Source organism: Salvelinus fontinalis, chromosome 9, assembly GCF_029448725.1.
Source record: "Salvelinus fontinalis isolate EN_2023a chromosome 9, ASM2944872v1, whole genome shotgun sequence".
In the NCBI taxonomy this organism is placed as follows: Eukaryota; Metazoa; Chordata; class Actinopteri; order Salmoniformes; family Salmonidae; genus Salvelinus; species Salvelinus fontinalis.
In genome coordinates, this window is record NC_074673.1 from 16,398,838 (window position 1) to 16,425,436 (window position 26,599).

At 47.1% G+C, this 26,599-nt stretch overlaps 1 protein-coding gene across 1 annotated transcript in view; it reads right to left on the reverse strand.

Moving 5' to 3' along the window:
* The window catches only part of LOC129862169 (spondin-1-like), a 118,162-nt gene that overhangs the window by 76,250 nt on the left and 15,313 nt on the right, over positions 1 to 26,599 (reverse strand). Inside the window, exons 3-5 of the mRNA XM_055933564.1 lie at positions 22,696 to 22,829; positions 2,103 to 2,176; positions 1,814 to 1,936 (exon numbers count right to left, since the gene is read on the reverse strand). Of these exons, the coding sequence (XP_055789539.1) occupies positions 1,814 to 1,936; positions 2,103 to 2,176; positions 22,696 to 22,829 (331 nt within the window). The remainder of the gene's footprint in view (positions 1 to 1,813; positions 1,937 to 2,102; positions 2,177 to 22,695; positions 22,830 to 26,599) is intronic.

The following is a 26,599-nucleotide window of genomic DNA, read 5'->3' on the forward strand; positions in this document are numbered from 1 at the left end:
ATGGTGATTTTTGCTAACGTGTTTAGCTAATAGATTTACATATTGTGTCTTCCCTGTAAAACATTTAAAAAATCTGAAATGGTGGCTTTATTCACAGGATCTGTATCTTTCATTAGGTGTCTTGGACTTGTGATTTAATGATATTTAGATGCTACTATTTAATTGTGACGCTATGCTAGCGATGCTAATCAGTGTGGGGGGGGGGTGGTCCCGGACCCGGGGTAGAGGCTCGTGAAAGGTTAAGATCCATAAGACTAAGATCCCTCCCTCCCAATGTGTTCTTCAATCTCATAAAACATTTAATAAAAAGGCTCAGTGCCCTTCTCGTCGCAAGGTGAGATATTGAAAGGTATAGAAAACAGGGGTGGCAATCATTTTGACCCAATCTTTTAGAATAAAAAAAATTGTGGTTAAACAAAAACAATTTTTGGAGCAATTGTATAAGTATTACATTTGTTTTGCATAGCTCAGTATTTGTATTATTTTATACAGTCTTTTTTGCTCATTTATCAAGGGTGTCACGACTCCCGCCAAAGTCGCCTTCTCTCCTTGTTTAGACGGCACTCGGAGGTCGACGTCACCGGTCTTCTAGCCATCGCCGCTCCACCTTTCATTTTCCATTTGTTTTGTCTTGTTTTTCCGCACACCTGTTGTACATCCCCTCATCCCTTTATGTGTATATTATCCTCTATTCCCCCCATGTCTGTGTGTGTAATTGTTCGCTACGTGTCATGTGTGATGCTTCATGCTGTTTTTTTGCCGGGTCTTGTTTGGAACCCGTGTTATTGTATGCTGTACATTATTTGTGTGACGAGTGTGCTATTCGCTTTTGCCTTTGGTGGGAGTGTCGTTACGCAGTTGTGTCCGACTGTTTTCCTTCTGCCAAATAAAATGTGCCTGTTCACTCATCTCTGCTCTCCTGCACCTGACTTCAGTTAACCAGTTGCGCACACTCTTGACAAAGGGTGCCAATAATTTTGGACGTGACTGTACGGTACTGTATATATAACTCTATCAAAAAACAATTGATGCTTGGAACTATGGTCCCTCAGTGCTCTCCTCAGAAACCCTTGAATGTAATTATGTTTTTCCATGTTACGTTACTATTTGTGAAAGATTCTATAAACAGCTGGAGGGAAAGGCGAACTATACAGTTAATCTGTTTAAACCCATCAGGCCCATAGCAAATCCCTGTGATGTGCTATAATGTACCAAAACTTGTTTTCTTATTTCCTGCCAAAACAGCCTCTTCCTGTCTCAAATTCTTTATGGAGATTCCTTTTGTAAGCTGTGACTACATAATGCTGACAGCAAGGAATACGTAGGGTCTGTGGTTCAGATCATCAGCTCCAAAGAAGTCACCATGTCATAACAGCTATGATACTCTTTTACTGACCTACGTTGACTGAACATTCTTCATTTAAATCCCAACAACACACTTAGAATTTGAGAGGAATCCTCTAAACCACAGTGCTGCTTTTTACATGCAGTATGTCCCGTGTGGCTCAGTCGGTAGAGCGTGGCTCTTGCAATGCCAGGGTTGTGGGTGTCATTTACCATGGGGGACCAGTCGCTCTGGATAAGAGAATCTGCTCAAATATAAGCATGTTACTCTAGTCAACAGACAGTCTAAATATGTCCAGGGTAAAATGTCACCTTCTTGTGTTTCTTCCCCAACCACAATGGCTTGCTTCATTACTGTAATGCAGATCCTTACACACTCCATAGAAAACGTACAGAGGAGCAACAGGTGGGAAGTTGTACAGTCATGTGGGGGTGTAGATATACTGTATGACCCCAGTGAGGGACTTACTGGGGTAGTCTTTAGGGTGAATCTTCTCCGACCAGTTCCCAAAGAAGGTGACTCTGTACTTGGCCGTCCCACAGGCACAGCATTCCAGAGGGGGCTTTTCTGTGCTCTGCCCAAACACAGCCTCTGAAAGGCACACACGTACACACACACACGCACAAAGAATGGTGATGTTGCTTGGTCTCATAGAATAGCTGAAGAATATGACTACATCCAGAATCTCCATTATAATCGAGGGTAACAGATGACGTTCTGTGAGAAGTAACATTGGTGTAGGACCGATATGCTGCACCTTTCTCACACAGTCTGACGGTGAGGGAGCCTTCATCCTGGAAGTATATGATCCTCTTCTGCACAATGCTGGCCCTGCAGAGGAGGAGGAACAGCATTCCTTTTATTCACTGACAGCACAAAAAAATACAGCACTCGTGTTAGCACACAACTTCTAGGGGCACACACACACACACACACACACACACACACACACACACACACACACACACACACACACACACACACACACACACACACACACACACACACACACTGCTGAGAGCCATAAACTTGTACACGCGACAGAAACTGTGTGCCAATAGCAACGCCCGGCCATTAGAATGCTCCTCTCTTTCTCTCTTGTAGTGCGTGAGGAGTGTCTGTCTCCTCTGAGGAGAGGTGGTAAAACCCCCCTGTCAGAGAGCACCGCCAGACCTGCTCCCCATCAACCTCTGCAGAATACCAACGTACAGAGAGCCAGGAGTCCAGACTGAGACTGATCCACAGGATAGCCCATCATCACTGGGACCATTATGACTGCACTCTCTCACACTCTCTAAAGCTCATCTCACAGGGAAGAATATTGGCAACGTATCTGTGGGTTGAAGATAAAATATGAAATGGTGCTGGACTCATCAAACAGCAGGATCCAAGTGGCCGGGAGCCAAACAGACCAGCTCCAGCCCAAACTGTTTTCCACAGTAGATGGCATCACAACTGAAGCTGTGGATATATCCTCAGCCATGCAGTTACATTGTAGGGAGCTCAACTTGATAATACATTTCATTTATCATTTCACTTTAAAATATGATACAGTCATTGATTAATATTAGACACATCAAGTTATCAAGGTTCAGATGATGACGAATTCTGTAAAAAGATCAGTTTAACCCAATGTCAATATCTTAACATTTGGTTTCAGCACTGGGATGTAGTCACAGTTGGGTAATATATCCCTGACTAACCCATGACTTCCATAGCTCTCTCCATGGTTATGTTCTTCACTCCTATGGTTTGGGCCAGGCGTCTGTCCAGACCATTAGTTCCAGTGGGAGTGTTTAGGATCCTTTAGTTGTGGTCCCACACCAAGGCCCGTGGGCCCTGGCTTTGAGCTGGGGCTGCATGTATCCAGTGCTGCTGCCCGCCTGCAATCTCTGTGTCAATGAGGAGAGAGGATGTAGAGAGCAGGAGAGGATGTTTATAGAGAGCAGGAGAGGATGTTTATAGAGAGCAGGAGAGGATGTTTATAGAGAGCAGGAGAGGCTGTTTATAGAGAGCAGGGGAGGATGTTTATAGAGAGCAGGGGAGGATGTTTATAGAGAGCAGGAGAGGATGTTTATAGAGAGCAGGAGAGGATGTTTATAGAGAGCAGGAGAGGATATTTATAGAGAGCAGGAGAGGATGTTTAAAGAGAGCAGGAGAGGATGTTTATAGAGAGCAGGGGAGGATGTTTATAGAGAGCAGGGGAGGATGTTTATAGAGAGCAGGGGAGGATGTTTATAGAGAGCAGGAGAGGATGTTTATAGAGAGCAGGAGAGGATGTTTAAAGAGAGCAGGAGAGGATGTTTATAGAGAGCAGGAGAGGATGTTTATTTTATAGAGAGCAGGGGAGGATGTTTATAGAGAGCAGGGGAGGATGTTTATAGAGAGCAGGAGAGGATGTTTATAGAGAGAAGGAGAGGATGTTTATAGAGAGCAGGGGAGGATGTTTATAGAGAGCAGGAGAGGATGTTTATAGAGAGCAGGAGACGGTGGCTATAGAGAGCAGGAGAGGATTTTTATAGAGAGCAGGAGACGGTGGCTATAGAGAGCAGGAGAGGATGTTTATAGAGAGCAGGAGAGGATGTTTATAGAGAGCAGGAGACGGTGGCTATAGAGAGCAGGAGAGGATGTTTATAGAGAGCAGGAGAGGATGTTTATAGAGAGCAGGAGAGGATGTTTATAGAGAGCAGGAGAGGATGTTTATAGAGAGCAGGAGAGGATGTTTATAGAGAACAGGAGAGGGTGGCTATAAAGAGCAAGAGAGGGTGGCTATAAAGAGCAGGTGAGGGTGGCTATGAAGAGCAGGTGAGGGTGGCTATGAAGAGCAGGAGAGGGTGGCTATAACGAGCAGGAGAGGGTGGCTATAACGAGCAGGAGAGGGTGGCTATAACGAGCAGGAGAGGGTGGCTATAGAGAGCAGGAGAGGGTGGCTATAACGAGCAGGAGAGGGTGGCTATAAAGAACAGGAGAGGGTGGCTATAAAGAGCAGGAGAGGGTGGCTATAACGAGCAGGAGAGGGTGGCTATAGAGAGCAGGAGAGGGTGGCTATAAAGAGCAGGAGAGGGTGGCTATAAAGAGCAGGTGAGGGTGGCTATGAAGAGCAGGAGAGGGTGGCTATAAAGAGCAGGAGAGGGTGGCTATAAAGAGCAGGAGAGGGTGGCTATAAAGAGCAGGAGAGGGTGGCTATAAAGAGCAGGAGAGGGTGGCTATGAAGAGCAGGAGAGGGTGGCTATAACAAGCAGGTGAGGGTGGCTATAAAGAGCAGGAGAGGGTGGCTATAAAGAGCAGGAGAGGGTGGCTATAACGAGCAGGTGAGGGTGGCTATGAAGAGCAGGTGAGGGTGGCTATAAAGAGCAGGAGAGGGTGGCTATGAAGAGCAGGAGAGGGTGGCTATAACGAGCAGGTGAGGGTGGCTATGAAGAGCAGGTGAGGGTGGCTATAACAAGCAGGAGAGGGTGGCTATAACAAGCAGGTGAGGGTGGCTATAACAAGCAGGTGAGGGTGGCTATAAAGAGCAGGAGAGGGTGGCTATAACGAGCAGGTGAGGGTGGCTATGAAGAGCAGGAGAGGGTGGCTATAAAGAGCAGGAGAGGGTGGCTATAAAGAGCAGGAGAGGGTGGCTATAACAAGCAGGTGAGGGTGGCTATAAAGAGCAGGAGAGGGTGGCTATAAAGAGCAGGAGAGGGTGGCTATAACAAGCAGGTGAGGGTGGCTATAACGAGCAGGTGAGGGTGGCTATGAAGAGCAGGAGAGGGTGGCTATAACAAGCAGGGGAGGGTGGCTATAAAGAGCAGGAGAGGGTGGCTATAAAGAGCAGGAGAGGGTGGCTATAACGAGCAGGAGAGGGTGGCTATAACGAGCAGGAGAGGGTGGCTATAAAGAGCAGGAGAGGGTGGCTATAAAGAGCAGGAGAGGGTGGCTATAACAAGCAGGAGAGGGTGGCTATAAAGAGCAGGTGAGGGTGGCTATAACGAGCAGGAGAGGGTGGCTATAAAGAGCAGGAGAGGGTGGCTATAACGAGCAGGTGAGGGTGGCTATAAAGAGCAGGAGAGGGTGGCTATAAAGAGCAGGTGATGGTGGCTATAACGAGCAGGAGAGGGTGGCTATAAAGAGCAGGAGAGGGTGGCTATGAAGAGCAGGAGAGGGTGGCTATAAAGAGCAGGAGAGGGTGGCTATAAAGAGCAGGAGAGGGTGGCTATAAAGAGCAGGAGAGGGTGGCTATGAAGAGCAGGAGAGGGTGGCTATGAAGAGCAGGTGAGGGTGGCTATGAAGAGCAGGAGAGGGTGGCTATAAAGAGCAGGAGAGGGTGGCTATAAAGAGCAGGAGAGGGTGGCTATAAAGAGCAGGAGAGGGTGGCTATAGAGAGCAGGAGAGGGTGGCTATGAAGAGCAGGAGAGGGTGGCTATAAAGAGCAGGAGAGGGTGGCTATAAAGAGCAGGAGAGGGTGGCTATAGAGAGCAGGAGAGGGTGGCTATGAAGAGCAGGAGAGGGTGGCTATAACGAGCAGGAGAGGGTGGCTATAAAGAGCAGGAGAGGGTGGCTATAAAGAGCAGGTGAGGGTGGCTATAACGAGCAGGAGAGGGTGGCTATAACGAGCAGGTGAGGGTGGCTATAACGAGCAGGTGAGGGTGGCTATAAAGAGCAGGAGAGGGTGGCTATAAAGAGCAGGTGAGGGTGGCTATAACGAGCAGGAGAGGGTGGCTATAACGAGCAGGTGAGGGTGGCTATAACGAGCAGGTGAGGGTGGCTATAACGAGCAGGTGAGGGTGGCTATAACGAGCAGGTGAGGGTTGCTATAACGAGCAGGTGAGGGTGGCTATAACGAGCAGGTGAGGGTGGCTATAACGAGCAGGTGAGGGTGGCTATAAAGAGCAGGAGAGGGTGGCTATAAAGAGCAGGAGAGGGTGGCTATAAAGAGCAGGAGAGGGTGGCTATAGAGAGCAGGAGAGGGTGGCTATGAAGAGCAGGAGAGGGTGGCTATAAAGAGCAGGAGAGGGTGGCTATAAAGAGCAGGTGAGGATGGCTATAACGAGCAGGAGAGGGTGGCTATAACGAGCAGGTGAGGGTGGCTATAACGAGCAGGTGAGGGTGGCTATAACGAGCAGGTGAGGGTGGCTATAACGAGCAGGTGAGGGTGGCTATAACGAGCAGGTGAGGGTGGCTATAACGAGCAGGTGAGGGTGGCTATAACGAGCAGGTGAGGGTGGCTATAAAGAGCAGGAGAGGGTGGCTATAAAGAGCAGGTGAGGGTGGCTATAAAGAGCAGGAGAGGGTGGCTATAACGAGCAGGTGAGGGTGGCTATAACGAGCAGGTGAGGGTGGCTATAAAGAGCAGGAGAGGGTGGCTATAAAGAGCAGGAGAGGGTGGCTATAAAGAGCAGGAGAGGGTGGCTATAAAGAGCAGGAGAGGGTGGCTATAAAGAGCAGGAGAGGGTGGCTATAAAGAGCAGGAGAGGGTGGCTATAACGAGCAGGTGAGGGTGGCTATGAAGAGCAGGAGAGGGTGGCTATAACGAGCAGGTGAGGGTGGCTATAACGAGCAGGAGAGGGTGGCTATAACGAGCAGCAGAGGGTGGCTATGAAGAGCAGGAGAGGGTGGCTATAACAAGCAGGTGAGGGTGGCTATAAAGAGCAGGTGAGGGTGGCTATAACAAGCAGGTCAGGGTGGCTATAAAGAGCAGGTGAGGGTGGCTATAACGAGCAGGAGAGGGTGGCTATAACGAGCAGGTGAGGGTGGCTATGAAGAGCAGGAGAGGGTGGCTATAACAAGTAGGTGAGGGTGGCTATAAAGAGCAGGTGAGGGTGGCTATAACAAGCAGGTGAGGGTGGCTATAAAGAGCAGGAGAGGGTGGCTATGAAGAGCAAGAGAGGGTGGCTATAACGAGCAGGAGAGGGTGGCTATAAAGAGCAGGAGAGGGTGGCTATAACAAGCAGGTGAGGGTGGCTATAACGAGCAGGAGAGGGTGGCTATAAAGAGCAGGAGAGGGTGGCTATAAAGAGCGGGAGAGGGTGGCTATAAAGAGCAGGAGAGGGTGGCTATGAAGAGCAGGAGAGGGTGGCTATGAAGAGCAGGAGAGGGTGGCTATAAAGAGCAGGAGAGGGTGGCTATGAAGAGCAGGAGAGGGTGGCTATGAAGAGCAGGAGAGGGTGGCTATAAAGAGCAGGAGAGGGTGGCTATAAAGAGCAGGAGAGGGTGGCTATAAAGAGCAGGAGAGGGTGGCTATGAAGAGCAGGAGAGGGTGGCTATAAAGAGCAGGAGAGGGTGGCTATAAAGAGCAGGAGAGGGTGGCTATAAAGAGCAGGAGAGGGTGGCTATAAAGAGCAGGAGAGGGTGGCTATGAAGAGCAGGAGAGGGTGGCTATGAAGAGCAGGTGAGGGTGGCTATGAAGAGCAGGAGAGGGTGGCTATAAAGAGCAGGAGAGGGTGGCTATAAAGAGCAGGTGAGGATGGCTATAACGAGCAGGAGAGGGTGGCTATAACGAGCAGGTGAGGGTGGCTATAACGAGCAGGTGAGGGTGGCTATAACGAGCAGGTGAGGGTGGCTATAACGAGCAGGTGAAGGTGGCTATAACGAGCAGGTGAGGGTGGCTATAACGAGCAGGTGAGGGTGGCTATAACGAGCAGGTGAGGGTGGCTATAAAGAGCAGGAGAGGGTGGCTATAAAGAGCAGGAGAGGGTGGCTATAAAGAGCAGGAGAGGGTGGCTATAAAGAGCAGGAGAGGGTGGCTATAAAGAGCAGGTGAAGATGGCTATAACGAGCAGGAGAGGGTGGCTATAACGAGCAGGTGAGGGTGGCTATAACGAGCAGGTGAGGGTGGCTATAACGAGCAGGTGAGGGTGGCTATAACGAGCAGGTGAGGGTGGCTATAACGAGCAGGTGAGGGTGGCTATAACGAGCAGGAGAGGGTGGCTATAGAGAGCAGGAGAGGGTGGCTATGAAGAGCAGGAGAGGGTGGCTATAAAGAGCAGGAGAGGGTGGCTATAAAGAGCAGGAGAGGGTGGCTATAAAGAGCAGGAGAGGGTTGCTATAGAGAGCAGGAGAGGGTGGCTATGAAGAGCAGGAGAGGGTGGCTATAACGAGCATGAGAGGGTGGCTATAAAGAGCAGGAGAGGGTGGCTATAAAGAGCAGGTGAGGGTGGCTATAACGAGCAGGAGAGGGTGGCTATGAAGAGCAGGAGAGGGTGGCTATAACGAGCAGGAGAGGGTGGCTATAAAGAGCAGGAGAGGGTGGCTATAAAGAGCAGGTGAGGGTGGCTATAACGAGCAGGAGAGGGTGGCTATAACGAGCAGGTGAGGGTGGCTATAACGAGCAGGTGAGGGTGGCTATAAAGAGCAGGAGAGGGTGGCTATAAAGAGCAGGTGAGGATGGCTATAACGAGCAGGAGAGGGTGGCTATAACGAGCAGGTGAGGGTGGCTATAACGAGCGGGTGAGGGTGGCTATAACGAGCAGGTGAGGGTGGCTATAACGAGCAGGTGAGGGTGGCTATAACGAGCAGGTGAGGGTGGCTATAACGAGCAGGTGAGGGTGGCTATAACGAGCAGGTGAGGGTGGCTATAAAGAGCAGGAGAGGGTGGCTATAAAGAGCAGGAGAGGGTGGCTATAAAGAGCAGGAGAGGGTGGCTATAAAGAGCAGGAGAGGGTGGCTATAAAGAGCAGGAGAGGGTGGCTATAAAGAGCAGGTGAAGATGGCTATAACGAGCAGGAGAGGGTGGCTATAACGAGCAGGTGAGGGTGGCTATAACGAGCAGGTGAGGGTGGCTATAACGAGCAGGTGAGGGTGGCTATAACGAGCAGGTGAGGGTGGCTATAACGAGCAGGTGAGGGTGGCTATAACGAGCAGGTGAGGGTGGCTATAACGAGCAGGTGAGGGTGGCTATAAAGAGCAGGAGAGGGTGGCTATAAAGAGCAGGAGAGGGTGGCTATAAAGAGCAGGAGAGGGTGGCTATAAAGAGCAGGAGAGGGTGGCTATAAAGAGCAGGAGAGGGTGGCTATAAAGAGCAGGAGAGGGTGGCTATAACGAGCAGCAGAGGGTGGCTATGAAGAGCAGGAGAGGGTGGCTATAACGAGCAGGAGAGGGTGGCTATAACGAGCAGGAGAGGGTGGCTATAACGAGCAGGTGAGGGTGGCTATAACGAGCAGGAGAGGGTGGCTATAACGAGCAGGAGAGGGTGGCTATAAAGAGCAGGTGAGGGTGGCTATAACGAGCAGGAGAGGGTGGCTATAACGAGCAGCAGAGGGTGGCTATGAAGAGCAGGAGAGGGTGGCTATAACAAGCAGGTGAGGGTGGCTATAAAGAGCAGGTGAGGGTGGCTATAACAAGCAGGTCAGGGTGGCTATAAAGAGCAGGTGAGGGTGGCTATAACGAGCAGGAGAGGGTGGCTATAACGAGCAGGTGAGGGTGGCTATGAAGAGCAGGAGAGGGTGAATACAACAAGCAGGTGAGGGTGGCTATAAAGAGCAGGAGAGGGTGGCTATAACGAGCAGGAGAGGGTGGCTATAACGAGCAGGTGAGGGTGGCTATGAAGAGCAGGAGAGGGTGAATACAACAAGCAGGTGAGGGTGGCTATAAAGAGCAGGAGAGGGTGGCTATAACGAGCAGGAGAGGGTGGCTATAACGAGCAGGTGAGGGTGGCTATGAAGAGCAGGAGAGGGTTGCTATAGAGAGCAGGAGAGGGTGGCTATGAAGAGCAGGAGAGGGTGGCTATAAAGAGCAGGAGAGGGTGGCTATAAAGAGCAGGAGAGGGTGGCTATAAAGAGCAGGTGAGGGTGGCTATAACAAGCAGGTGAGGGTGGCTATAAAGAGCAGGTGAGGGTGGCTATAACAAGCAGGTGAGGGTGGCTATAAAGAGCAGGTGAGGGTGGCTATAACAAGCAGGTGAGGGTGGCTATAAAGAGCAGGAGAGGGTGGCTATGAAGAGCAGGAGAGGGTGGCTATAACGAGCAGGAGAGCGTGGCTATGAAGAGCAGGAGAGGGTGGCTATGAAGAGCAGGAGAGGGTGGCTATAAAGAGCAGGAGAGGGTGGCTATAAAGAGCAGGAGAGGGTGGCTATAAAGAGCAGGTGAGGGTGGCTATAACGAGCAGGTGACGATGGCTATAAAGAGCAGGAGAGGGTGGCTATAAAGAGCAGGTGAGGGTGGCTATAACGAGCAGGTGAGGGTGGCTATAACGAGCAGGTGAGGGTGGCTATAACGAGCAGGAGAGGGTGGCTATAAAGAGCAGGAGAGGGTGGCTATAACGAGCAGGTGAGGGTGGCTATAACGAGCAGGTGAGGGTGGCTATAACGAGCAGGTGAGGGTGGCTATAACGAGCAGGTGAGGGTGGCTATAAAGAGCAGGAGAGGGTGGCTATAGAGATTAGGAGAGGGTGGCTATAAAGAGCAGGAGAGGGTGGCTATAACGAGCAGGTGAGGGTGGCTATGAAGAGCAGGTGAGGGTGGCTATAACGAGCAGGTGAGGGTGGCTATAAAGAGCAGGAGAGGGTGGCTATAAAGAGCAGGAGAGGGTGGCTATAAAGAGCAGGAGAGGGTGGCTATAAAGAGCAGGTGAGGGTGGCTATGAAGAGCAGGTGAGGGTGGCTATAACAAGCAGGTGAGGGTGGCTATAACGAGCAGGAGAGGGTGGCTATGAAGAGCAGGTGAGGGTGGCTATAACGAGCAGGAGAGGGTGGCTATGAAGAGCAGGAGAGGGTGGCTATAACAAGCAGGTGAGGGTGGCTATAACGAGCAGGAGAGGGTGGCTATGAAGAGCAGGTGAGGGTGGCTATGAAGAGCAGGAGAGGGTGGCTATAACAAGCAGGTGAGGGTGGCTATAACGAGCAGGAGAGGGTGGCTATGAAGAGCAGGTGAGGGTGGCTATAACGAGCAGGAGAGGGTGGCTATGAAGAGCAGGAGAGGGTGGCTATAACAAGCAGGTGAGGGTGGCTATAACGAGCAGGAGAGGGTGGCTATGAAGAGCAGGTGAGGGTGGCTATAAAGAGCAGGAGAGGGTGGCTATAAAGAGCAGGAGAGGGTGGCTATAAAGAGCAGGAGAGGGTGGCTATGAAGAGCAGGAGAGGGTGGCTATAACGAGCAGGTGAGGGTGGCTATGAAGAGCAGGAGAGGGTGGCTATAAAGAGCAGGAGAGGGTGGCTATGAAGAGCAGGAGAGGGTGGCTATAAAGAGCAGGTGAGGGTGGCTATAACAAGCAGGTGAGGGTGGCTATAAAGAGCAGGAGAGGGTGGCTATAACGAGCAGGAGAGGGTGGCTATAAAGAGCAGGAGAGGGTGGCTATAACGAGCAGGTGAGGGTGGCTATAAAGAGCAGGAGAGGGTGGCTATAAAGAGCAGGTGAGGGTGGCTATAACGAGCAGGTGAGGGTGGCTATAACGAGCAGGTGAGGTTGGCTATAACGAGCAGGTGAGGGTGGCTATAAAGAGCAGGAGAGGGTGGCTATAAAGAGCAGGAGAGGGTGGCTATAAAGAGCAGGAGAGGGTGGCTATAAAGAGCAGGTGAGGGTGGCTATGAAGAGCAGGTGAGGGTGGCTATAACAAGCAGGTGAGGGTGGCTATAACGAGCAGGAGAGGGTGGCTATAAAGAGCAGGAGAGGGTGGCTATAGAGAGCAGGAGAGGGTGGCTATAAAGAGCAGGAGAGGGTGGCTATAACGAGCAGGTGAGGGTGGCTATAAAGAGCAGGAGAGGGTGGCTATAACGAGCAGGAGAGGGTGGCTATAAAGAGCAGGAGAGGGTGGCTATAACGAGCAGGTGAGGGTGGCTATAACGAGCAGGAGAGGGTGGCTATAAATAGCAGGAGAGGGTGGCTATAAAGAGCAGGAGAGGGTGGCTATAAAGAGCAGGAGAGGGTGGCTATAAAGAGCAGGAGAGGGTGGCTATAACAAGCAGGTGAGGGTGGCTATAACGAGCAGGAGAGGGTGGCTATAAAGAGCAGGAGAGGGTGGCTATGAAGAGCAGGAGAGGGTGGCTATAGAGAGCAGGAGAGGGTGGCTATAGAGAGCAAGTGAGGGTGGCTATGGAGAACAGGAGAGGTTGGCTATAGAGAACAGGAGAGGTTGGCTATAGAGAACAGGAGAGGATGGCTGTAGAGAACAGGAGAGGTTGGCTATAGAGAACAGGAGAGGTTGGCTATAGAGAACAGGAGAGGATGGCTGTAGAGAACAGGAGAGGTTGGCTATAGAGAACAGGAGAGGTTGGCTATAGAGAACAGGAGAGGTTGGCTATAGAGAACAGGAGAGGTTGGCTATAGAGAACAGGAGAGGTTGACTATAGAGAACAGGAGAGGATGGCTATAGAGAACAAGAGAGGATGGCTATAAAGAGCAAGAGCTCCATTTAGACCTTCCTCATCTCAATGAGTCACTGCGTCTGTTTTGTTTGTGTACTTTGAGATGCTCTTTCCAGTTCTGCTGTTCTGGTCAAACCTCCAAGAGCTCTTTGTGCAGTGCCCTGTGACATAACAGCCTTTGACACTTTAGTATACAAGATAAAGTATCACTAATGACAAGACTCTGTAGTGTAGGAGGAGGCGCATCGTTGTGGGATCTCTGCTGTGATATCCTTTATGAGATTCAGTGGGAGAATGATTGGACCTCTCCTAGCAGTAATTGGAGTTTTATTTGATGTTCGGTGGACAGAGTTGGCAGCCGTGTTTATTGGCCTTTGTCTGGCAGGCAGCCCACCACTCCAGTACGAGGTAGAGAGCTCTATCTCTACTTTGTCTGGCAGGCAGCCCACCGCTCCGATACGAGGTAGAGAGCTCTATCTCTACTTTGTCTGGCAGGCAGCCCACCGCTCCGATACGAGGTAGAGAGCTCTATCTCTACTTTGTCTGGCAGGCAGCCCACCGCTCCGGTACGGGGTAGAGAGCTCTATCTCTACTTTGTCTGGCAGGCAGCCCACCGCTCCGATACGAGGTAGAGAGCTCTATCTCTACTTTGTCTGGCAGGCAGCCCACCGCTCCGGTACGAGGTAGAGAGCTCTATCTCTACTTTGTCTGGCAGGCAGCCCAACGCTCCGGTACGAGGTAGAGAGCTCTATCTCTACTTTGTCTGGCAGGCAGTCCAACGCTCCGATACGAGGTAGAGAGCTCTATCTCTACTTTGACAGGCAGGCAGCCCACTGCTCCGGTACGAGGTAGAGAGCTCCATCTCTACTTTGACAGGCAGGCAGCCCAACGCTCCGGTACGAGGTAGAGAGCTCTATCTCTACTTTGTCTGGCAGGCAGTCCAACGCTCCGGTACGAGGTAGAGAGCTCTATCTCTACTTTGTCTGGTAGGCAGCCCACCGCTCCGGTACGAGGTAGAGAGCTCTATCTCTACTTTGTCTGGCAGGCAGCCCACCGCTCCGGTACGAGGTAGAGAGCTCTATCTCTACTTTGTCTGGCAGGCAGTCCAACGCTCCGGTACGAGGTAGAGAGCTCTATCTCTACTTTGTCTGGCAGGCAGCCCACCGCTCAGATACGAGGTAGAGAGCTCTATCTCTACTTTGTCTGGCAGGCAGCCCAATGCTCCGGTACGAGGTAGAGAGCTCTATCTCTACTTTGTCTGGCAGGCAGTCCAACGCTCCGGTACGAGGTAGAGAGCTCTATCTCTACTTTGTCTGGCAGGCAGCTCAATGCTCCGGTACGAGGTAGAGAGCTCTATCTCTACTTTGTCAGGCAGGCAGTCCAACGCTCCGATACGAGGTAGAGAGCTCTATCTCTACTTTGACAGGCAGGCAGCCCAATGCTCCGGTACGAGGTAGAGAGCTCCATCTCTACTTTGACAGGCAGGCAGCCCAACGCTCCAGTACGAGGTAGAGAGCTCTATCTCTACTTTGTCTGGCAGGCAGTCCAACGCTCCGGTACGAGGTAGAGAGCTCTATCTCTACTTTGTCTGGCAGGCAGCCCACCGCTCCGGTACGAGGTAGAGAGCTCTATCTCTACTTTGTCTGGCAGGCAGTCCAACGCTCCGGTACGAGGTAGAGAGCTCTATCTCTACTTTGTCTGGCAGGCAGTCCAACGCTCCGGTACGAGGTAGAGAGCTCTATCTCTACTTTGTCTGGCAGGCAGTCCAACGCTCTGATACGAGGTAGAGAGCTTTATCTCTACTTTGTCTGGCAGGCAGCCCACCGCTCCGGTACGAGGTAGAGAGCTCTATCTCTACTTTGTCTGGCAGGCAGTCCAACGCTCCCGTACGAGGTAGAGAGCTCTATCTCTACTTTGTCTGGCAAAGACAAAATCAAAGCAATATGGTGAGATTTGCATAGCAGATGTTTCTCAGCGCAACATTTATTAGAATAATATGGCTCTCTATAGCCACCCTCTCCTGTTCTCTATAGCCACCCTCTCCTGTTCTCTATAGCCACCCTCTCCTATTCTCTATAACCATCCTCTCCTGTTCTCTATAGCCACGCTCTCCTGCTCTCTATAGCCACCCTCTCCTGCTCTCTATAGCCACCCTCTCCTGCTCTCTATAGCCACCCTCTCCTGCTCTCTATAGACACCCTCTCCTGCTCTCTATAGCCATCCTCTCCTGTTCTCTATAGCCATATAGAGAGTGAGTTACATCCAGCACTAAGTCAGTGTAGGAGTGAGTTACATCCAGCACTAAGTCAGTGTAGGAGTGAGTTACATCCAGCACTAAGTCAGTGAAGCGCAGCACTATTTTCTGTGTAAATCCAGGCCAGAGGAACGAGAGACAGGATATGTTAGGGAAAAGGATCTCTTAAATATCTACAGTGCCTTTGGAAAGTATTCAGACCCCTTGACTTTTTCCACGTTGCTACGTTTAAGAATTATTAAAAAATGTATTAAATATTTTTTTTAAATCCTCAGCAATCTACACACAATAACCCATAATGACAAAGTGAAAACAGGTTTTTGGACATTTTTGCAAACGTATTAAAAATAAAAAACAGAAATACCTTATTTACATAAGTATTCAGACCCTTTGATATGAGACTCAAAATTAAGCTCAGGTGCATCCTGTTTCCATTGATCATCCTTGAGAAGTTTCTACAACTTGATTGGAGTCACCTGTGGTCAATTCTATTGATTGGACATGATTTGGAAAGGCACACACCTGTCTATATAAGGTCACACAGCTGACAGTGTATGTCAGAGCAAAAACTATTCCATGATGTCGAAGGAATTGCCCGTAGAGCTCCGTGACAGGATTCTGTCTATTGGGAAGGGTACCAAAACATTTCTGCAGCATTGAAGGTCCCCAACATCACAGAAGAAGTTTGGAACCACCAAGACTCTTCCTAGAGCTGTCCGCCCGGCCAAACTGAGCAATCGGGGGAGAAGGGCCTTGGTCAGGGAGGTGACCAAGACCCCGATGGTCACTCTGACAGACGTCTAGAGTTCCTCTGTGGAGATGAGAGAACCTTCCAGAAGGACAACCATCTCTGCAGCACTCCACCAATCAGGCCTTTCTGGTAGAGTGGCCAGACAGAAACCACTCCTCAGTAAAAGGCACGTGACAGCCCGCTTGGAGTTTGTCAAAAGGCACCTAAAGACTCTCAGATCATGAGAAACAAGATTCTCTGGTCTGATGAAACCAAGACTAAAATCTTTGGCCTGGATGACAAGCGTCACATCTGGAGGAAACCTGGCGGTGAAGCATGGGGGTGGCAGCATCATGCTGTGGGGATGTTTTTCAGCGGCAGGGACTGGGAGACTAGTCAGAATCGAGGGAAAGAGGAACGGAGCAAAGTACAGAGAGATTCTTGATGAAAACCTGCTCCAGAGGGCTCAGGACCTCAGACTGGGTTGAAGGTTCACCTTCCAAAACGACAACGACCCTAAGCACACAGCCAAGACAACGCAGGAGTGGCTTCGGGACAAGTCTCTGAATGTCCTTGAGTGGCCCAGCCAGAGTCCGAACTTTAACCCGATCAAACATCTCTGGAGAGACCTGAAAATAGCTGTATAGCGACGCTCCCCATCCAACCTGACAGAGTTTGAGAGAATCTGCAGGGAAGAATGGGTGAAACTCCCCAAATACAGGTGTGCCAAGCTTGTAGCATCATACCCAAGAAGACTCAAGGCTGTAATCGTTGCCAAAGGTGCTTCAACAAAGTACTGAGTAAAGGGTCTGAAAACTTATGTAAATGTTATATTTCTGTTTTTTATTCTTAATAAATGAGCAAAAAATCATAAAAAACTGTTTTTGCTTTGTCATTATGGGGTATTGTGTGTAGATTGATGAGGGAAAAAAACAATTTTAATAAATATTAGAATAAGCCTGTAACCTAACAAAATGTGGAAAAAGTCAAGGGGTCTGAAAACTTTCCGAGGGCTCTGTATATAGCAGAGCTTAAAGGTAGACTCAGCGATATGAAGTAGAGGAAGAAAGTGAACAGTATAGTGGGTCAATTTCCACGAAAACTACGAGCATTAAAGTGCAAGGCTCAACTTCTCCACAGTTTTGGTGCCCTGGTTACAAAGTTTGTAACAGAGTGAAGCTAACCCATTCACATGCGTCGATACTGTGCGTGACTGTGTGAGAGCGAAGTCATCCCACTCATCTCACTGCATCTCAATATCTAAGGTGCTGCTCGTGGCAACGTCATTTCGCGGAGTCTACCTTAAATTGTTCAATATTCATGGCCAAATTTAATCTAACCTCCATTTCACAAATCTTAACATAAGAAATGGCTTTCAGGTGACCAAGCAATATGCCATTGTAATAGTTATTTAACACCCAATTTCAACCCATTTTGAGAATGATTAGGGCCAGGCTGCCTCTTCTCCGTTTCTGCTAATCATGCAGCTTTGTACAGGCACTGGCGCGCATTCACAATATGTTGTGTGTGTCGACCACACATTGTACATGGATTTTGTCACAACAACGAACAATTGTTTGTGTCTATCTGTGTGTGTTAATGTTTGTCAATGTTGTTTCATTCCAACACTTCTGGAAGTACTACAATTCCTGTCAAAGAGCAGCTTTTGGAATGAATTTGGCTCACGCTTCATGACTGTCACGGAATTACCGAGGCACATCAGGGCTCCTTTGGGACGAGTTAAACCCACACGTCGTTCTAACATAGCAAGACTACTCAACTTGATCGGTGACTATCAGTGTTTCTGGCCAGGAGTAAGAAACATGATGTTATTTACAATCCTGACACTTTTTGTGTCGTGAGACTTTATATAAAAGGTTATAAATTCTCCAAAACGTTTACACCAAGCTTATCATCATGAAAACTTTACTCCCAATGTTATCACGTAAGACTAATGCAGTACTATAACCATGGAGGGAGGGGCGTTGATCTGGGACATTATAACGCTATTGTCTGTAGTCACACCTGCTTCTTCAGACCACTAATCAGCATGACCGTGCTCTCTGGCTACCCATAGGTAGTCAACTGCAAAGACATGGTGCCTAGAACAGTCGCATAGCTTGCCTAACAACCAAATAGATTTGAATGTTGAATAAACCAGGCCATTTTTCTTTACTTTGAAGTGAAAAATCTCAATTTCAGTTTTGAGAGTTTTTTCTTCCTGGTCCAGTGCGGTTGTGAATCAAACAAAATGACCACATGTGAACACCAAATGTTTTTTCAATTTCAGCTTATTTTAGAAGAAATAGTGAATAGTGCAAGGGTGCTAATACATTTAATCGCACCTGTATCAATAATGAGAAATGGTATTCCGAAACAGATCTTTGTTAGCATTAACAGTTACAGTAACAGTGGTTATGACAGTGCAGCATCCTTTGATAAACAGACATAAAAAAGTAATAATACAAATCACAAAATGATATTACTCCTGTGTGACCGAGGGCTTTATTACTCCTGTATGAACTAGGGCTTTATTACTCCTGTGTGACCGAGGGCTTTATTACTCCTGTGTGACCGAGGGCTTTATTACTCTTGTATGAACTAGGGCTTTATTACTCCTGTATGAACTAGGGCTTTATTACTCCTGTGTGACCGAGGGCTTTATTACTCCTGTATGAACTAGGGCTTTATTACTCCTGTGTGACCGAGGGCTTTATTACTCCTGTATGAACTAGGGCTTTATTACTCCTGTGTGACCGAGGGCTTTATTACTCCTGTATGAACTAGGGCTTTATTACTCCTGTATGAACTAGGCCTTTATTACTCCTGTGTGACCGAGGGCTTTATTACTCCTGTGTGACCGAGGGCTTTATTACTCCTGTGTGAACTAGGGCTTTATTACTCCTGTGTGACCGAGGGCTTTATTACTCCTGTGTGAACTAGGGCTTTATTACTCCTGTGTGAACTAGGGCTTTATTACTCCTGTGTGACCGAGGGCTTTATTACTCCTGTGTGACCGAGGGCTTTATTACTCCTGTATGAACTAGGGCTTTATTACTCCTGTATGAACTAGGGCTTTATTACTCCTGTATGAACTAGGGCTTTATTAATCCTGTGTGACCGAGGGCTTTATTACTCCTGTATGAACTAGGGCTTTATTACTCCTGTGTGAACTAGGGCTTTATTAATCCTGTATGACCGAGGGCTTTATTACTCCTGTATGAACTAGGGCTTTATTACTCCTGTGTGACCGAGGGCTTTATTACTCCTGTATGAACTAGGGCTTTATTACTCCTGTATGAACTAGGGCTTTATTACTCCTGTGTGACCGAGGGCTTTATTACTCCTGTGTGACCGAGGGCTTTATTACTCCTGTATGAACTAGGGCTTTATTACTCCTGTATGAACTAGGGCTTTATTACTCCTGTGTGACCGAGGGCTTTCTTACTCCTGTATGAACTAGGGCTTTATTACTCCTGTGTGACCGAGGGCTTTATTACTCCTGTGTGACCGAGGGCTTTATTACTCCTGTATGAACTAGGGCTTTATTACTCCTGTATGAACTAGGGCTTTATTACTCCTGTATGAACTAGGGCTTTATTACTCCTGTATGAACTAGGGCTTTATTACTCCTGTGTGACCGAGGGCTTTATTACTCCTGTATGAACTAGGGCTTTATTACTCCTGTGTGACCGAGGGCTTTATTACTCCTGTGTGACCGAGGGCTTTATTACTCCTGTATGAACTAGGGCTTTATTACTCCTGTGTGACCGAGGGCTTTATTACTCCTGTGTGACCGAGGGCTTTATTACTCCTGTATGAACTAGGGCTTTATTACTCCTGTATGAACTAGGGCTTTATTACTCCTGTATGAACTAGGGCTTTATTACTCCTGTATGAACTAGGGCTTTATTACTCCTGTATGAACTAGGCCTTTATTACTCCTGTGTGACCGAGGGCTTTATTACTCCTGTGTGACCGAGGGCTTTATTACTCCTGTGTGAACTAGGGCTTTATTACTCCTGTGTGACCGAGGGCTTTATTACTCCTGTGTGAACTAGGGCTTTATTACTCCTGTGTGAACTAGGGCTTTATTACTCCTGTGTGACCGAGGGCTTTATTACTCCTGTGTGACCGAGGGCTTTATTACTCCTGTATGAACTAGGGCTTTATTACTCCTGTATGAACTAGGGCTTTATTACTCCTGTATGAACTAGGGCTTTATTAATCCTGTGTGACCGAGGGCTTTATTACTCCTGTATGAACTAGGGCTTTATTACTCCTGTGTGAACTAGGGCTTTATTAATCCTGTATGACCGAGGGCTTTATTACTCCTGTATGAACTAGGGCTTTATTACTCCTGTGTGACCGAGGGCTTTATTACTCCTGTATGAACTAGGGCTTTATTACTCCTGTATGAACTAGGGCTTTATTACTCCTGTGTCACCGAGGGCTTTATTACTCCTGTATGACCGAGGGCTTTATTACTCCTGTATGAACTAGGGCTTTATTACTCCTGTATGAACTAGGGCTTTATTACTCCTGTGTGACCGAGGGCTTTCTTACTCCTGTATGACCGAGGGCTTTATTACTCCTGTATGAACTAGGGCTTTATTACTCCTGTATGAACTAGGGCTTTATTACTCCTGTGTGACCGAGGGCTTTATTACTCCTGTATGACCGAGGGCTTTATTACTCCTGTATGAACTAGGGCTTTATTACTCCTGTGTGACCGAGGGCTTTATTACTCCTGTATGACCGAGGGCTTTATTACTCCTGTATGAACTAGGGCTTTATTACTCCTGTGTGACCGAGGGCTTTATTACTCCTGTGTGACCGAGGGCTTTATTACTCCTGTATGAACTAGGGCTTCATTACTCCTGTATGAACTAGGGCTTTATTACTCCTGTATGAACTAGGGCTTTATTACTCCTGTGTGACCGAGGGCTTTATTACTCCAGTGTGAACTAGGGCTTTATTACTCCTGTATGACCGAGGGCTTTATTACTCCTGTATGAACTAGGGCTTTATTACTCCTGTGTGACGAGGGCTTTATTACTCCTGTATGAACTAGGGCTTTATTACTCCTGTATGAACTAGGGCTTTATTACTCCTGTGTGACCGAGGGCTTTATTACTCCTGTGTGACCGAGGGCTTTATTACTCCTGTATGACCGAGGGCTTTATTACTCCTGTATGAACTAGGGCTTTATTACTCCTGTGTGACCGAGGGCTTTATTACTCCTGTATGACCGAGGGCTTTATTACTCCTGTATGACCGAAGGCTTTATTACTCCTGTATGAACTAGGGCTTTATTACTCCTGTGTGAACTAGGGCTTTATTACTCCTGTATGAACTAGGGCTTTATTACTCCTGTGTGAACTAGGGCTTTATTACTCCTGTATGACCGAGGGCTTTATTACTCCTGTATGAACTAGGGCTTTATTACTCCTGTGTGAACTAGGGCTTTATTACTCCTGTGTGAACTAGGGCTTTATTACTCCTGTGTGACCGAGGGCTTTATTACTCCTGTGTGACCGAGGGCTTTATTACTCCTGTATGAACTAGGGCTTTATTACTCCTGTGTGAACTAGGGCTTTATTACTCCTGTGTGAACTAGGGCTTTATTACTCCTGTATGAACTAGGGCTTTATTACTCCTGTATGAACTAGGGCTTTATTACTCCTGTGTGAACTAGGGCTTTATTACTCCTGTATGAACTAGGGCTTTATTACTCCTGTATGAACTAGGGCTTTATTACTCCTGTATGAACTAGGGCTTTATTACTCCTGTGTGAACTAGGGCTTTATTACTCCTGTATGAACTAGGGCTTTATTACTCCTGTATGAACTAGGGCTTTATTACTCCTGTGTGAACTAGGGCTTTATTACTCCTGTATGAACTAGGGCTTCATTACTCCTGTGTGAACTAGGGCTTCATTACTCCTGTATGAACTAGGGCTTTATTACTCCTGTATGAACTAGGGCTTTATTACTCCTGTATGAACTAGGGCTTTATTACTACTGTGTGAACTAGGGCTTTATTACTACTGTATGAACTAGGGCTTTATTACTCCTGTATGAACTAGGGCTTCATTACTCCTGTATGAACTAGGGCTTCATTACTCCTGTATGAACTAGGGCTTTATTACTCCTGTATGAACTAGGGCTTTATTACTCCTGTATGAACTAGGGCTTTATTACTCCTGTATGAACTAGGGCTTTATTACTCCTGTATGAACTAGGGCTTCATTACTCCTGTATGAACTAGGGCTTTATTACTCCTGTATGAACTAGGGCTTTATTACTCCTGTGTGAACGAGGGCTTTATTACTCTTGTATGAACTAGGGCTTTATTACTCCTGTGTGAACTAGGGCTTTATTACTCCTGTATGAACTAGGGCTTTATTACTCCTGTGTGAACTAGGGCTTTATTACTCCTGTATGAACTAGGGCTTTATTACTCCTGTATGAACTAGGGCTTCATTACTCCTGTATGAACTAGGGCTTCATTACTCCTGTATGAACTAGGGCTTCATTACTCCTGTATGAACTAGGGCTTCATTACTCCTGTATGACTCTACTGTAAGTCGCTCTGGATAAGAGCGTCTGCTAAATGACTAAAATGTAAATGTAACTAGGGCTTTATTACTCCTGTATGAACTAGGGCTGTATTACTCCTGTATGAACTAGGGGGTTTACAAGACAATGTAGTTCATACAAGACAATGTAGTTCATACAGGGCTTTATTACTCCTGTATGAACTAGGGCTTTATTACTCCTGTATGAATTAGGGCTTTACTACTCCTGTATGAACTAGGGCTTTACTACTCCTGTATGAACTAGGGCTTTATTAGTCCTGTGTGAATTAGGGCTTTATTACTCCTGTGTGAATTAGGGCTGTATTACTCCTGTGTGAATTAGGGCTTTATTACTCCTGTATGAAGCAGGGCCTTATAACTCCTGTATGAGTGGACAAACATACTCCTCAGCCCCCCCCCCCCCCCCCCCCCCAACCCATAACATATTTCCGTAGCTCTAGTAGTGGTAGTAGTAGCAGTAGTGTAGTAGCAGTATTAAAGGTACCCACTTGAGGATGACACAGCCGCTGCCAGAAGGGGGTGCTGTCCAGAACACCTGTATCCTGGTCCTCCTGCGGGGGGTGCTCTCCGTCACAGCCGGGGGACAGTTGGTCATGAACTGGGTATCTTCCTCATCTATGATCTAGGAACACAGGAAACCAGTCAGTCACAACTACACAATTTCTCACCAACCTCACTTTTTGGCAAAAACAATTCAGTTTTTTGCAAAACAAAAAAGTTATAGCTGCAAGAAATTAATTGAGTCAATTAACTTTTTGTTATTTTTATAGTTAAACAATCCTTTTGAGAAATTACTAACTTTCAACCGTGGTGCTTGCCAAAAAAGTTTCAACTTTTAATTATCAAAACTCTGGCCTGAGACTTATGTTTCATTTTCCTTGTTGATCAATATGTTCTGCTATGCATGTTTGGTTGCATTTAATTGATGCTGTAATTCAGGGCTCCTGTAATAAACCGATGGTTTCGTGTCTGAGACTGGCTGTAATATGTGTTTTGTAATCACCTCTTTGCAGCGACACACTCCACTAGTACTTCCCAATTCCAGGATCAATAGTGTATTTTAACGTCACACCTGGCTGAATGTTTTCAAATGGAGTCCTTTTCAGAGGCCAACACTGACATTACACGTAGTATAACAGACACTTCTGTCTAGTTTATGTGAACGTAATCCTCTCAAAACGGATAGAAACTCACAGATGTCTTAAGTTAAAAATATGACATTGTAGTTCTGCTTCACCTCAGCTCTTTACAAATGTGACTGGTTGATTGAAAGTTGACTGTACAGTGCATAACGTTCCTTCACCTATCCTTGGCGCAATAAAGTGGGACAGTAATAAAATAATACTCCAAGTTGTGCAATGAGACCGTGTAATAACAGTGTTGTGAGTCCATGGTGTGTCCAGTCCAGTCCCCCTCTATGTCATGGCTGTGAGAGAGGAATGAAAAGCTGGCATGATGAGCAGCAGCCTCACACAGAGATGACCTCTGGCCCCCTTGAATGTTTGCCAGCTGCTCTGACTCCACCATAACATTGACCTAACAGCCAGATGCTTCACACATGACAGAAAGTAAGAGGAATAATTTTCTATAGAGATCTTTTAGAAAAATAAAAGACTCTTCATTGATGCTGATGATTGTCTAAGGCACCCTGGTGAGCCATGTCTTCCCTCACTGTAACTTGCCTCCGTCTCTAGCTTCTAGGGAGGGAGGGAGGGAGGGAGGGAGGGAGGGAGGGAGGGAGGGAGGGAGGGAGGGAGGGAAGGGGGGTCCATTGTCTTGTAAACCCACTATCCCCCCCTGGGAGGCCAGCACTGTAGTTTCCTCTCAAAACGGAATCTAAGTGGCTGTCAGATCGGGGTTGAACTGCAGCCAAGCAGCAGAGCCGTCTGGAGGAGAGGAGCTGGGAAAGTGGAGTGTTTGTTTTAATTGTGGCTCCTGGCTTGGCTTGGCTTGGCTCAGTGGCCCAGCTCTCCTCAGAGCTCCTCTGGGGCTGCCTAGGGAGGCAGGGTCTGGGTCTGGAGGAGCAGCTGAATACTTCTGTTTTCATAGTCATTCTCTCCCTGGTGACACAGCAAACACAGATGCTTTGCAGTGCCTGCTAAAGTAAATGTGTATTTTCAAAGAGACACAGATGGACAGTATTTATTTTGGGCTGAGTAGAAGTTTGAAGCCCCCTTGGAAAATCAAGACATGGAATAGATGATAGTTTGGCAAGAGACTCGGGCGGATGTAACTTTCTGACACGATGCAAATGTCACATCAACATATGATTTAACAGTAACAGGTTTCTTCCCATCTCAATGGAAATCTCCAGACTCAAGAGCACTAACATTTGCCTTGAGCCTCCTACCAATCAAACAATTCTATTAACACAGAAACCCATATAAATCTCTGATATCAAATCTTATTATGGGATATATTTTTCAAACGGTGAAATTATCTGCACTCTTAGCACCTTTTGTTTCTGTCAAGAACCTAAAATTGTTATTCGGCTGTCCCCATAGGAGAACCCTTTGAAGAACCCTTTTTGGTTCCAGGTAGAATCCTTTTGGGTTCCATGTAGGACCCTTTCCACAGAGGGTTCTACGTGGAACCTAAAAGGGTTCTCCCTGGAACTAATAAGGTTATCCTGTTATCCTAAGAGTATGCTATTCTTCCTCAGAGTATCAATATATGGATTTATACTGTCTATATTAATATATACTGCATTAACAGATTGGCTTTACATTTTAAAAACTCAATGAACTATAATTAATTTCTATAGTTCATTAGTCTTATTTAACAAGTTATTTGTAACAGCCACTGCCATGTTTCTTCTTCATACATCACTTGGTCATTCTTGGCTTGACAGTATTTATAGTAAAGGTCCAAAGCTTCCTAGGCATTTCCTTAAGTCTGTAATGCTGCAGCGAGCTTCAGCCTGGAGAGCTAGCTCAAGGATGCTACTAAATAACTGTCACGGGCAATCTCTGGCCCAAACAAAAACGCCAATGATGAACGGTGCTCTTTACATACAGTATACAGGGGCTGAGATCCCAGAGGAAGTAATGGAAAACACTCCTCCTGTTCCAATCCCTGGAAGCTTTTGGCACAGTCTGGGTTAGTGAGAAAAGCTTTTACACAGGAGACATGTCTATCACTTGGATAGAAAAGACACTCTTAAGAGCAGCTGCCGTAAAATGAGTGAAGAACTAACATTACGACACTGTAAAGAAACCAGGCCAGATGTTTTGCCTTTTAAAAGGTGTGAAGTTTAGTTTTGCTTCTTAAATGTGAGAAAATGAGTGGTGCAAATTGTCTTTCCATACATCAGAATCAACACAGCAAGAACAGACTTAAAGCTGAAGCCACTGTCATGACGTCACTGAAAATTGGTCAAAGTTTCCATATATTTCCCCTGACCTGTTGACTACCTCCCCTCACCATGTCATATCCTGCTGTGATGTAATAGCCCTTCTCTAAGGAGTCGGCCTCTGTAGATCATCCACCACTAATTTGTATTTGCCCTGCTGTGTTTAATGTACTTGCAGCCGTCGACCTAATGAGAAGACATCTAACTGAGTCAGCTTGTCTGTCTATCCATGGCAAACCAGAAACAAAGTGATGCTTTAAAACTCTGTAAACACAAGATCCTATCTAATCTGGGCTCATCTTGTCTCTCCAAAAAAAATGTGTTTGCTTCCCTGGGTAATAGCATGTCTCTGGCCTAAATAAATAAGAATGAGGAGAGTTAGAACATCTGTGGGGTTTTTTCTGAGGCCTAAGGCACAAATGGGGGTCTCAGGGTAACGTGTGAGGAGAAAGAAAATGTGTTCTAAACATAAAAGCAGTATGACTCCTGGAGGTTGTACATTTTTATGTTTAGAAATGGACGCCAGACACATTCCAGGAGAGTAGCCAACAACAAGGATTATTTGCTGGAGGATATTGTGCATTGACCATGCTTAATTTTTATAGTAAATCTTTTCTTCAAATTTCCACTATCCTATCACTTCATTTGGAAAAGTATTATGCAAACTTTATCAGCACATACACCACAGGTCAAAAGTTTTAGAACATCTACTCATTCAAGGGTTTTTCTTTATTTTTACTATTTTCTACATTGTAGAATAATAGTGAAGACAGCAAAACTATGAAATAACACATATGGAATCATGTAGTAATAAAGAAAAGTGTTAAACAAATCAAAATATACTTTCAATTTGAGATTCTTCAAATAGCCACCGTTTGCCTTGATGACAGCTTTGCACACTCTTGCCATTCTCTCAACCAGCTTCATGAGGTGGAATGCATTTCAATTAACAGGTGTGCCTTGTTAAACGTTAATTTGTGGAATTTCTTTCCTTCTTAATGCGTTTGAGTCAATCAGTTGTGTTGTGACAAGGTAGCGGA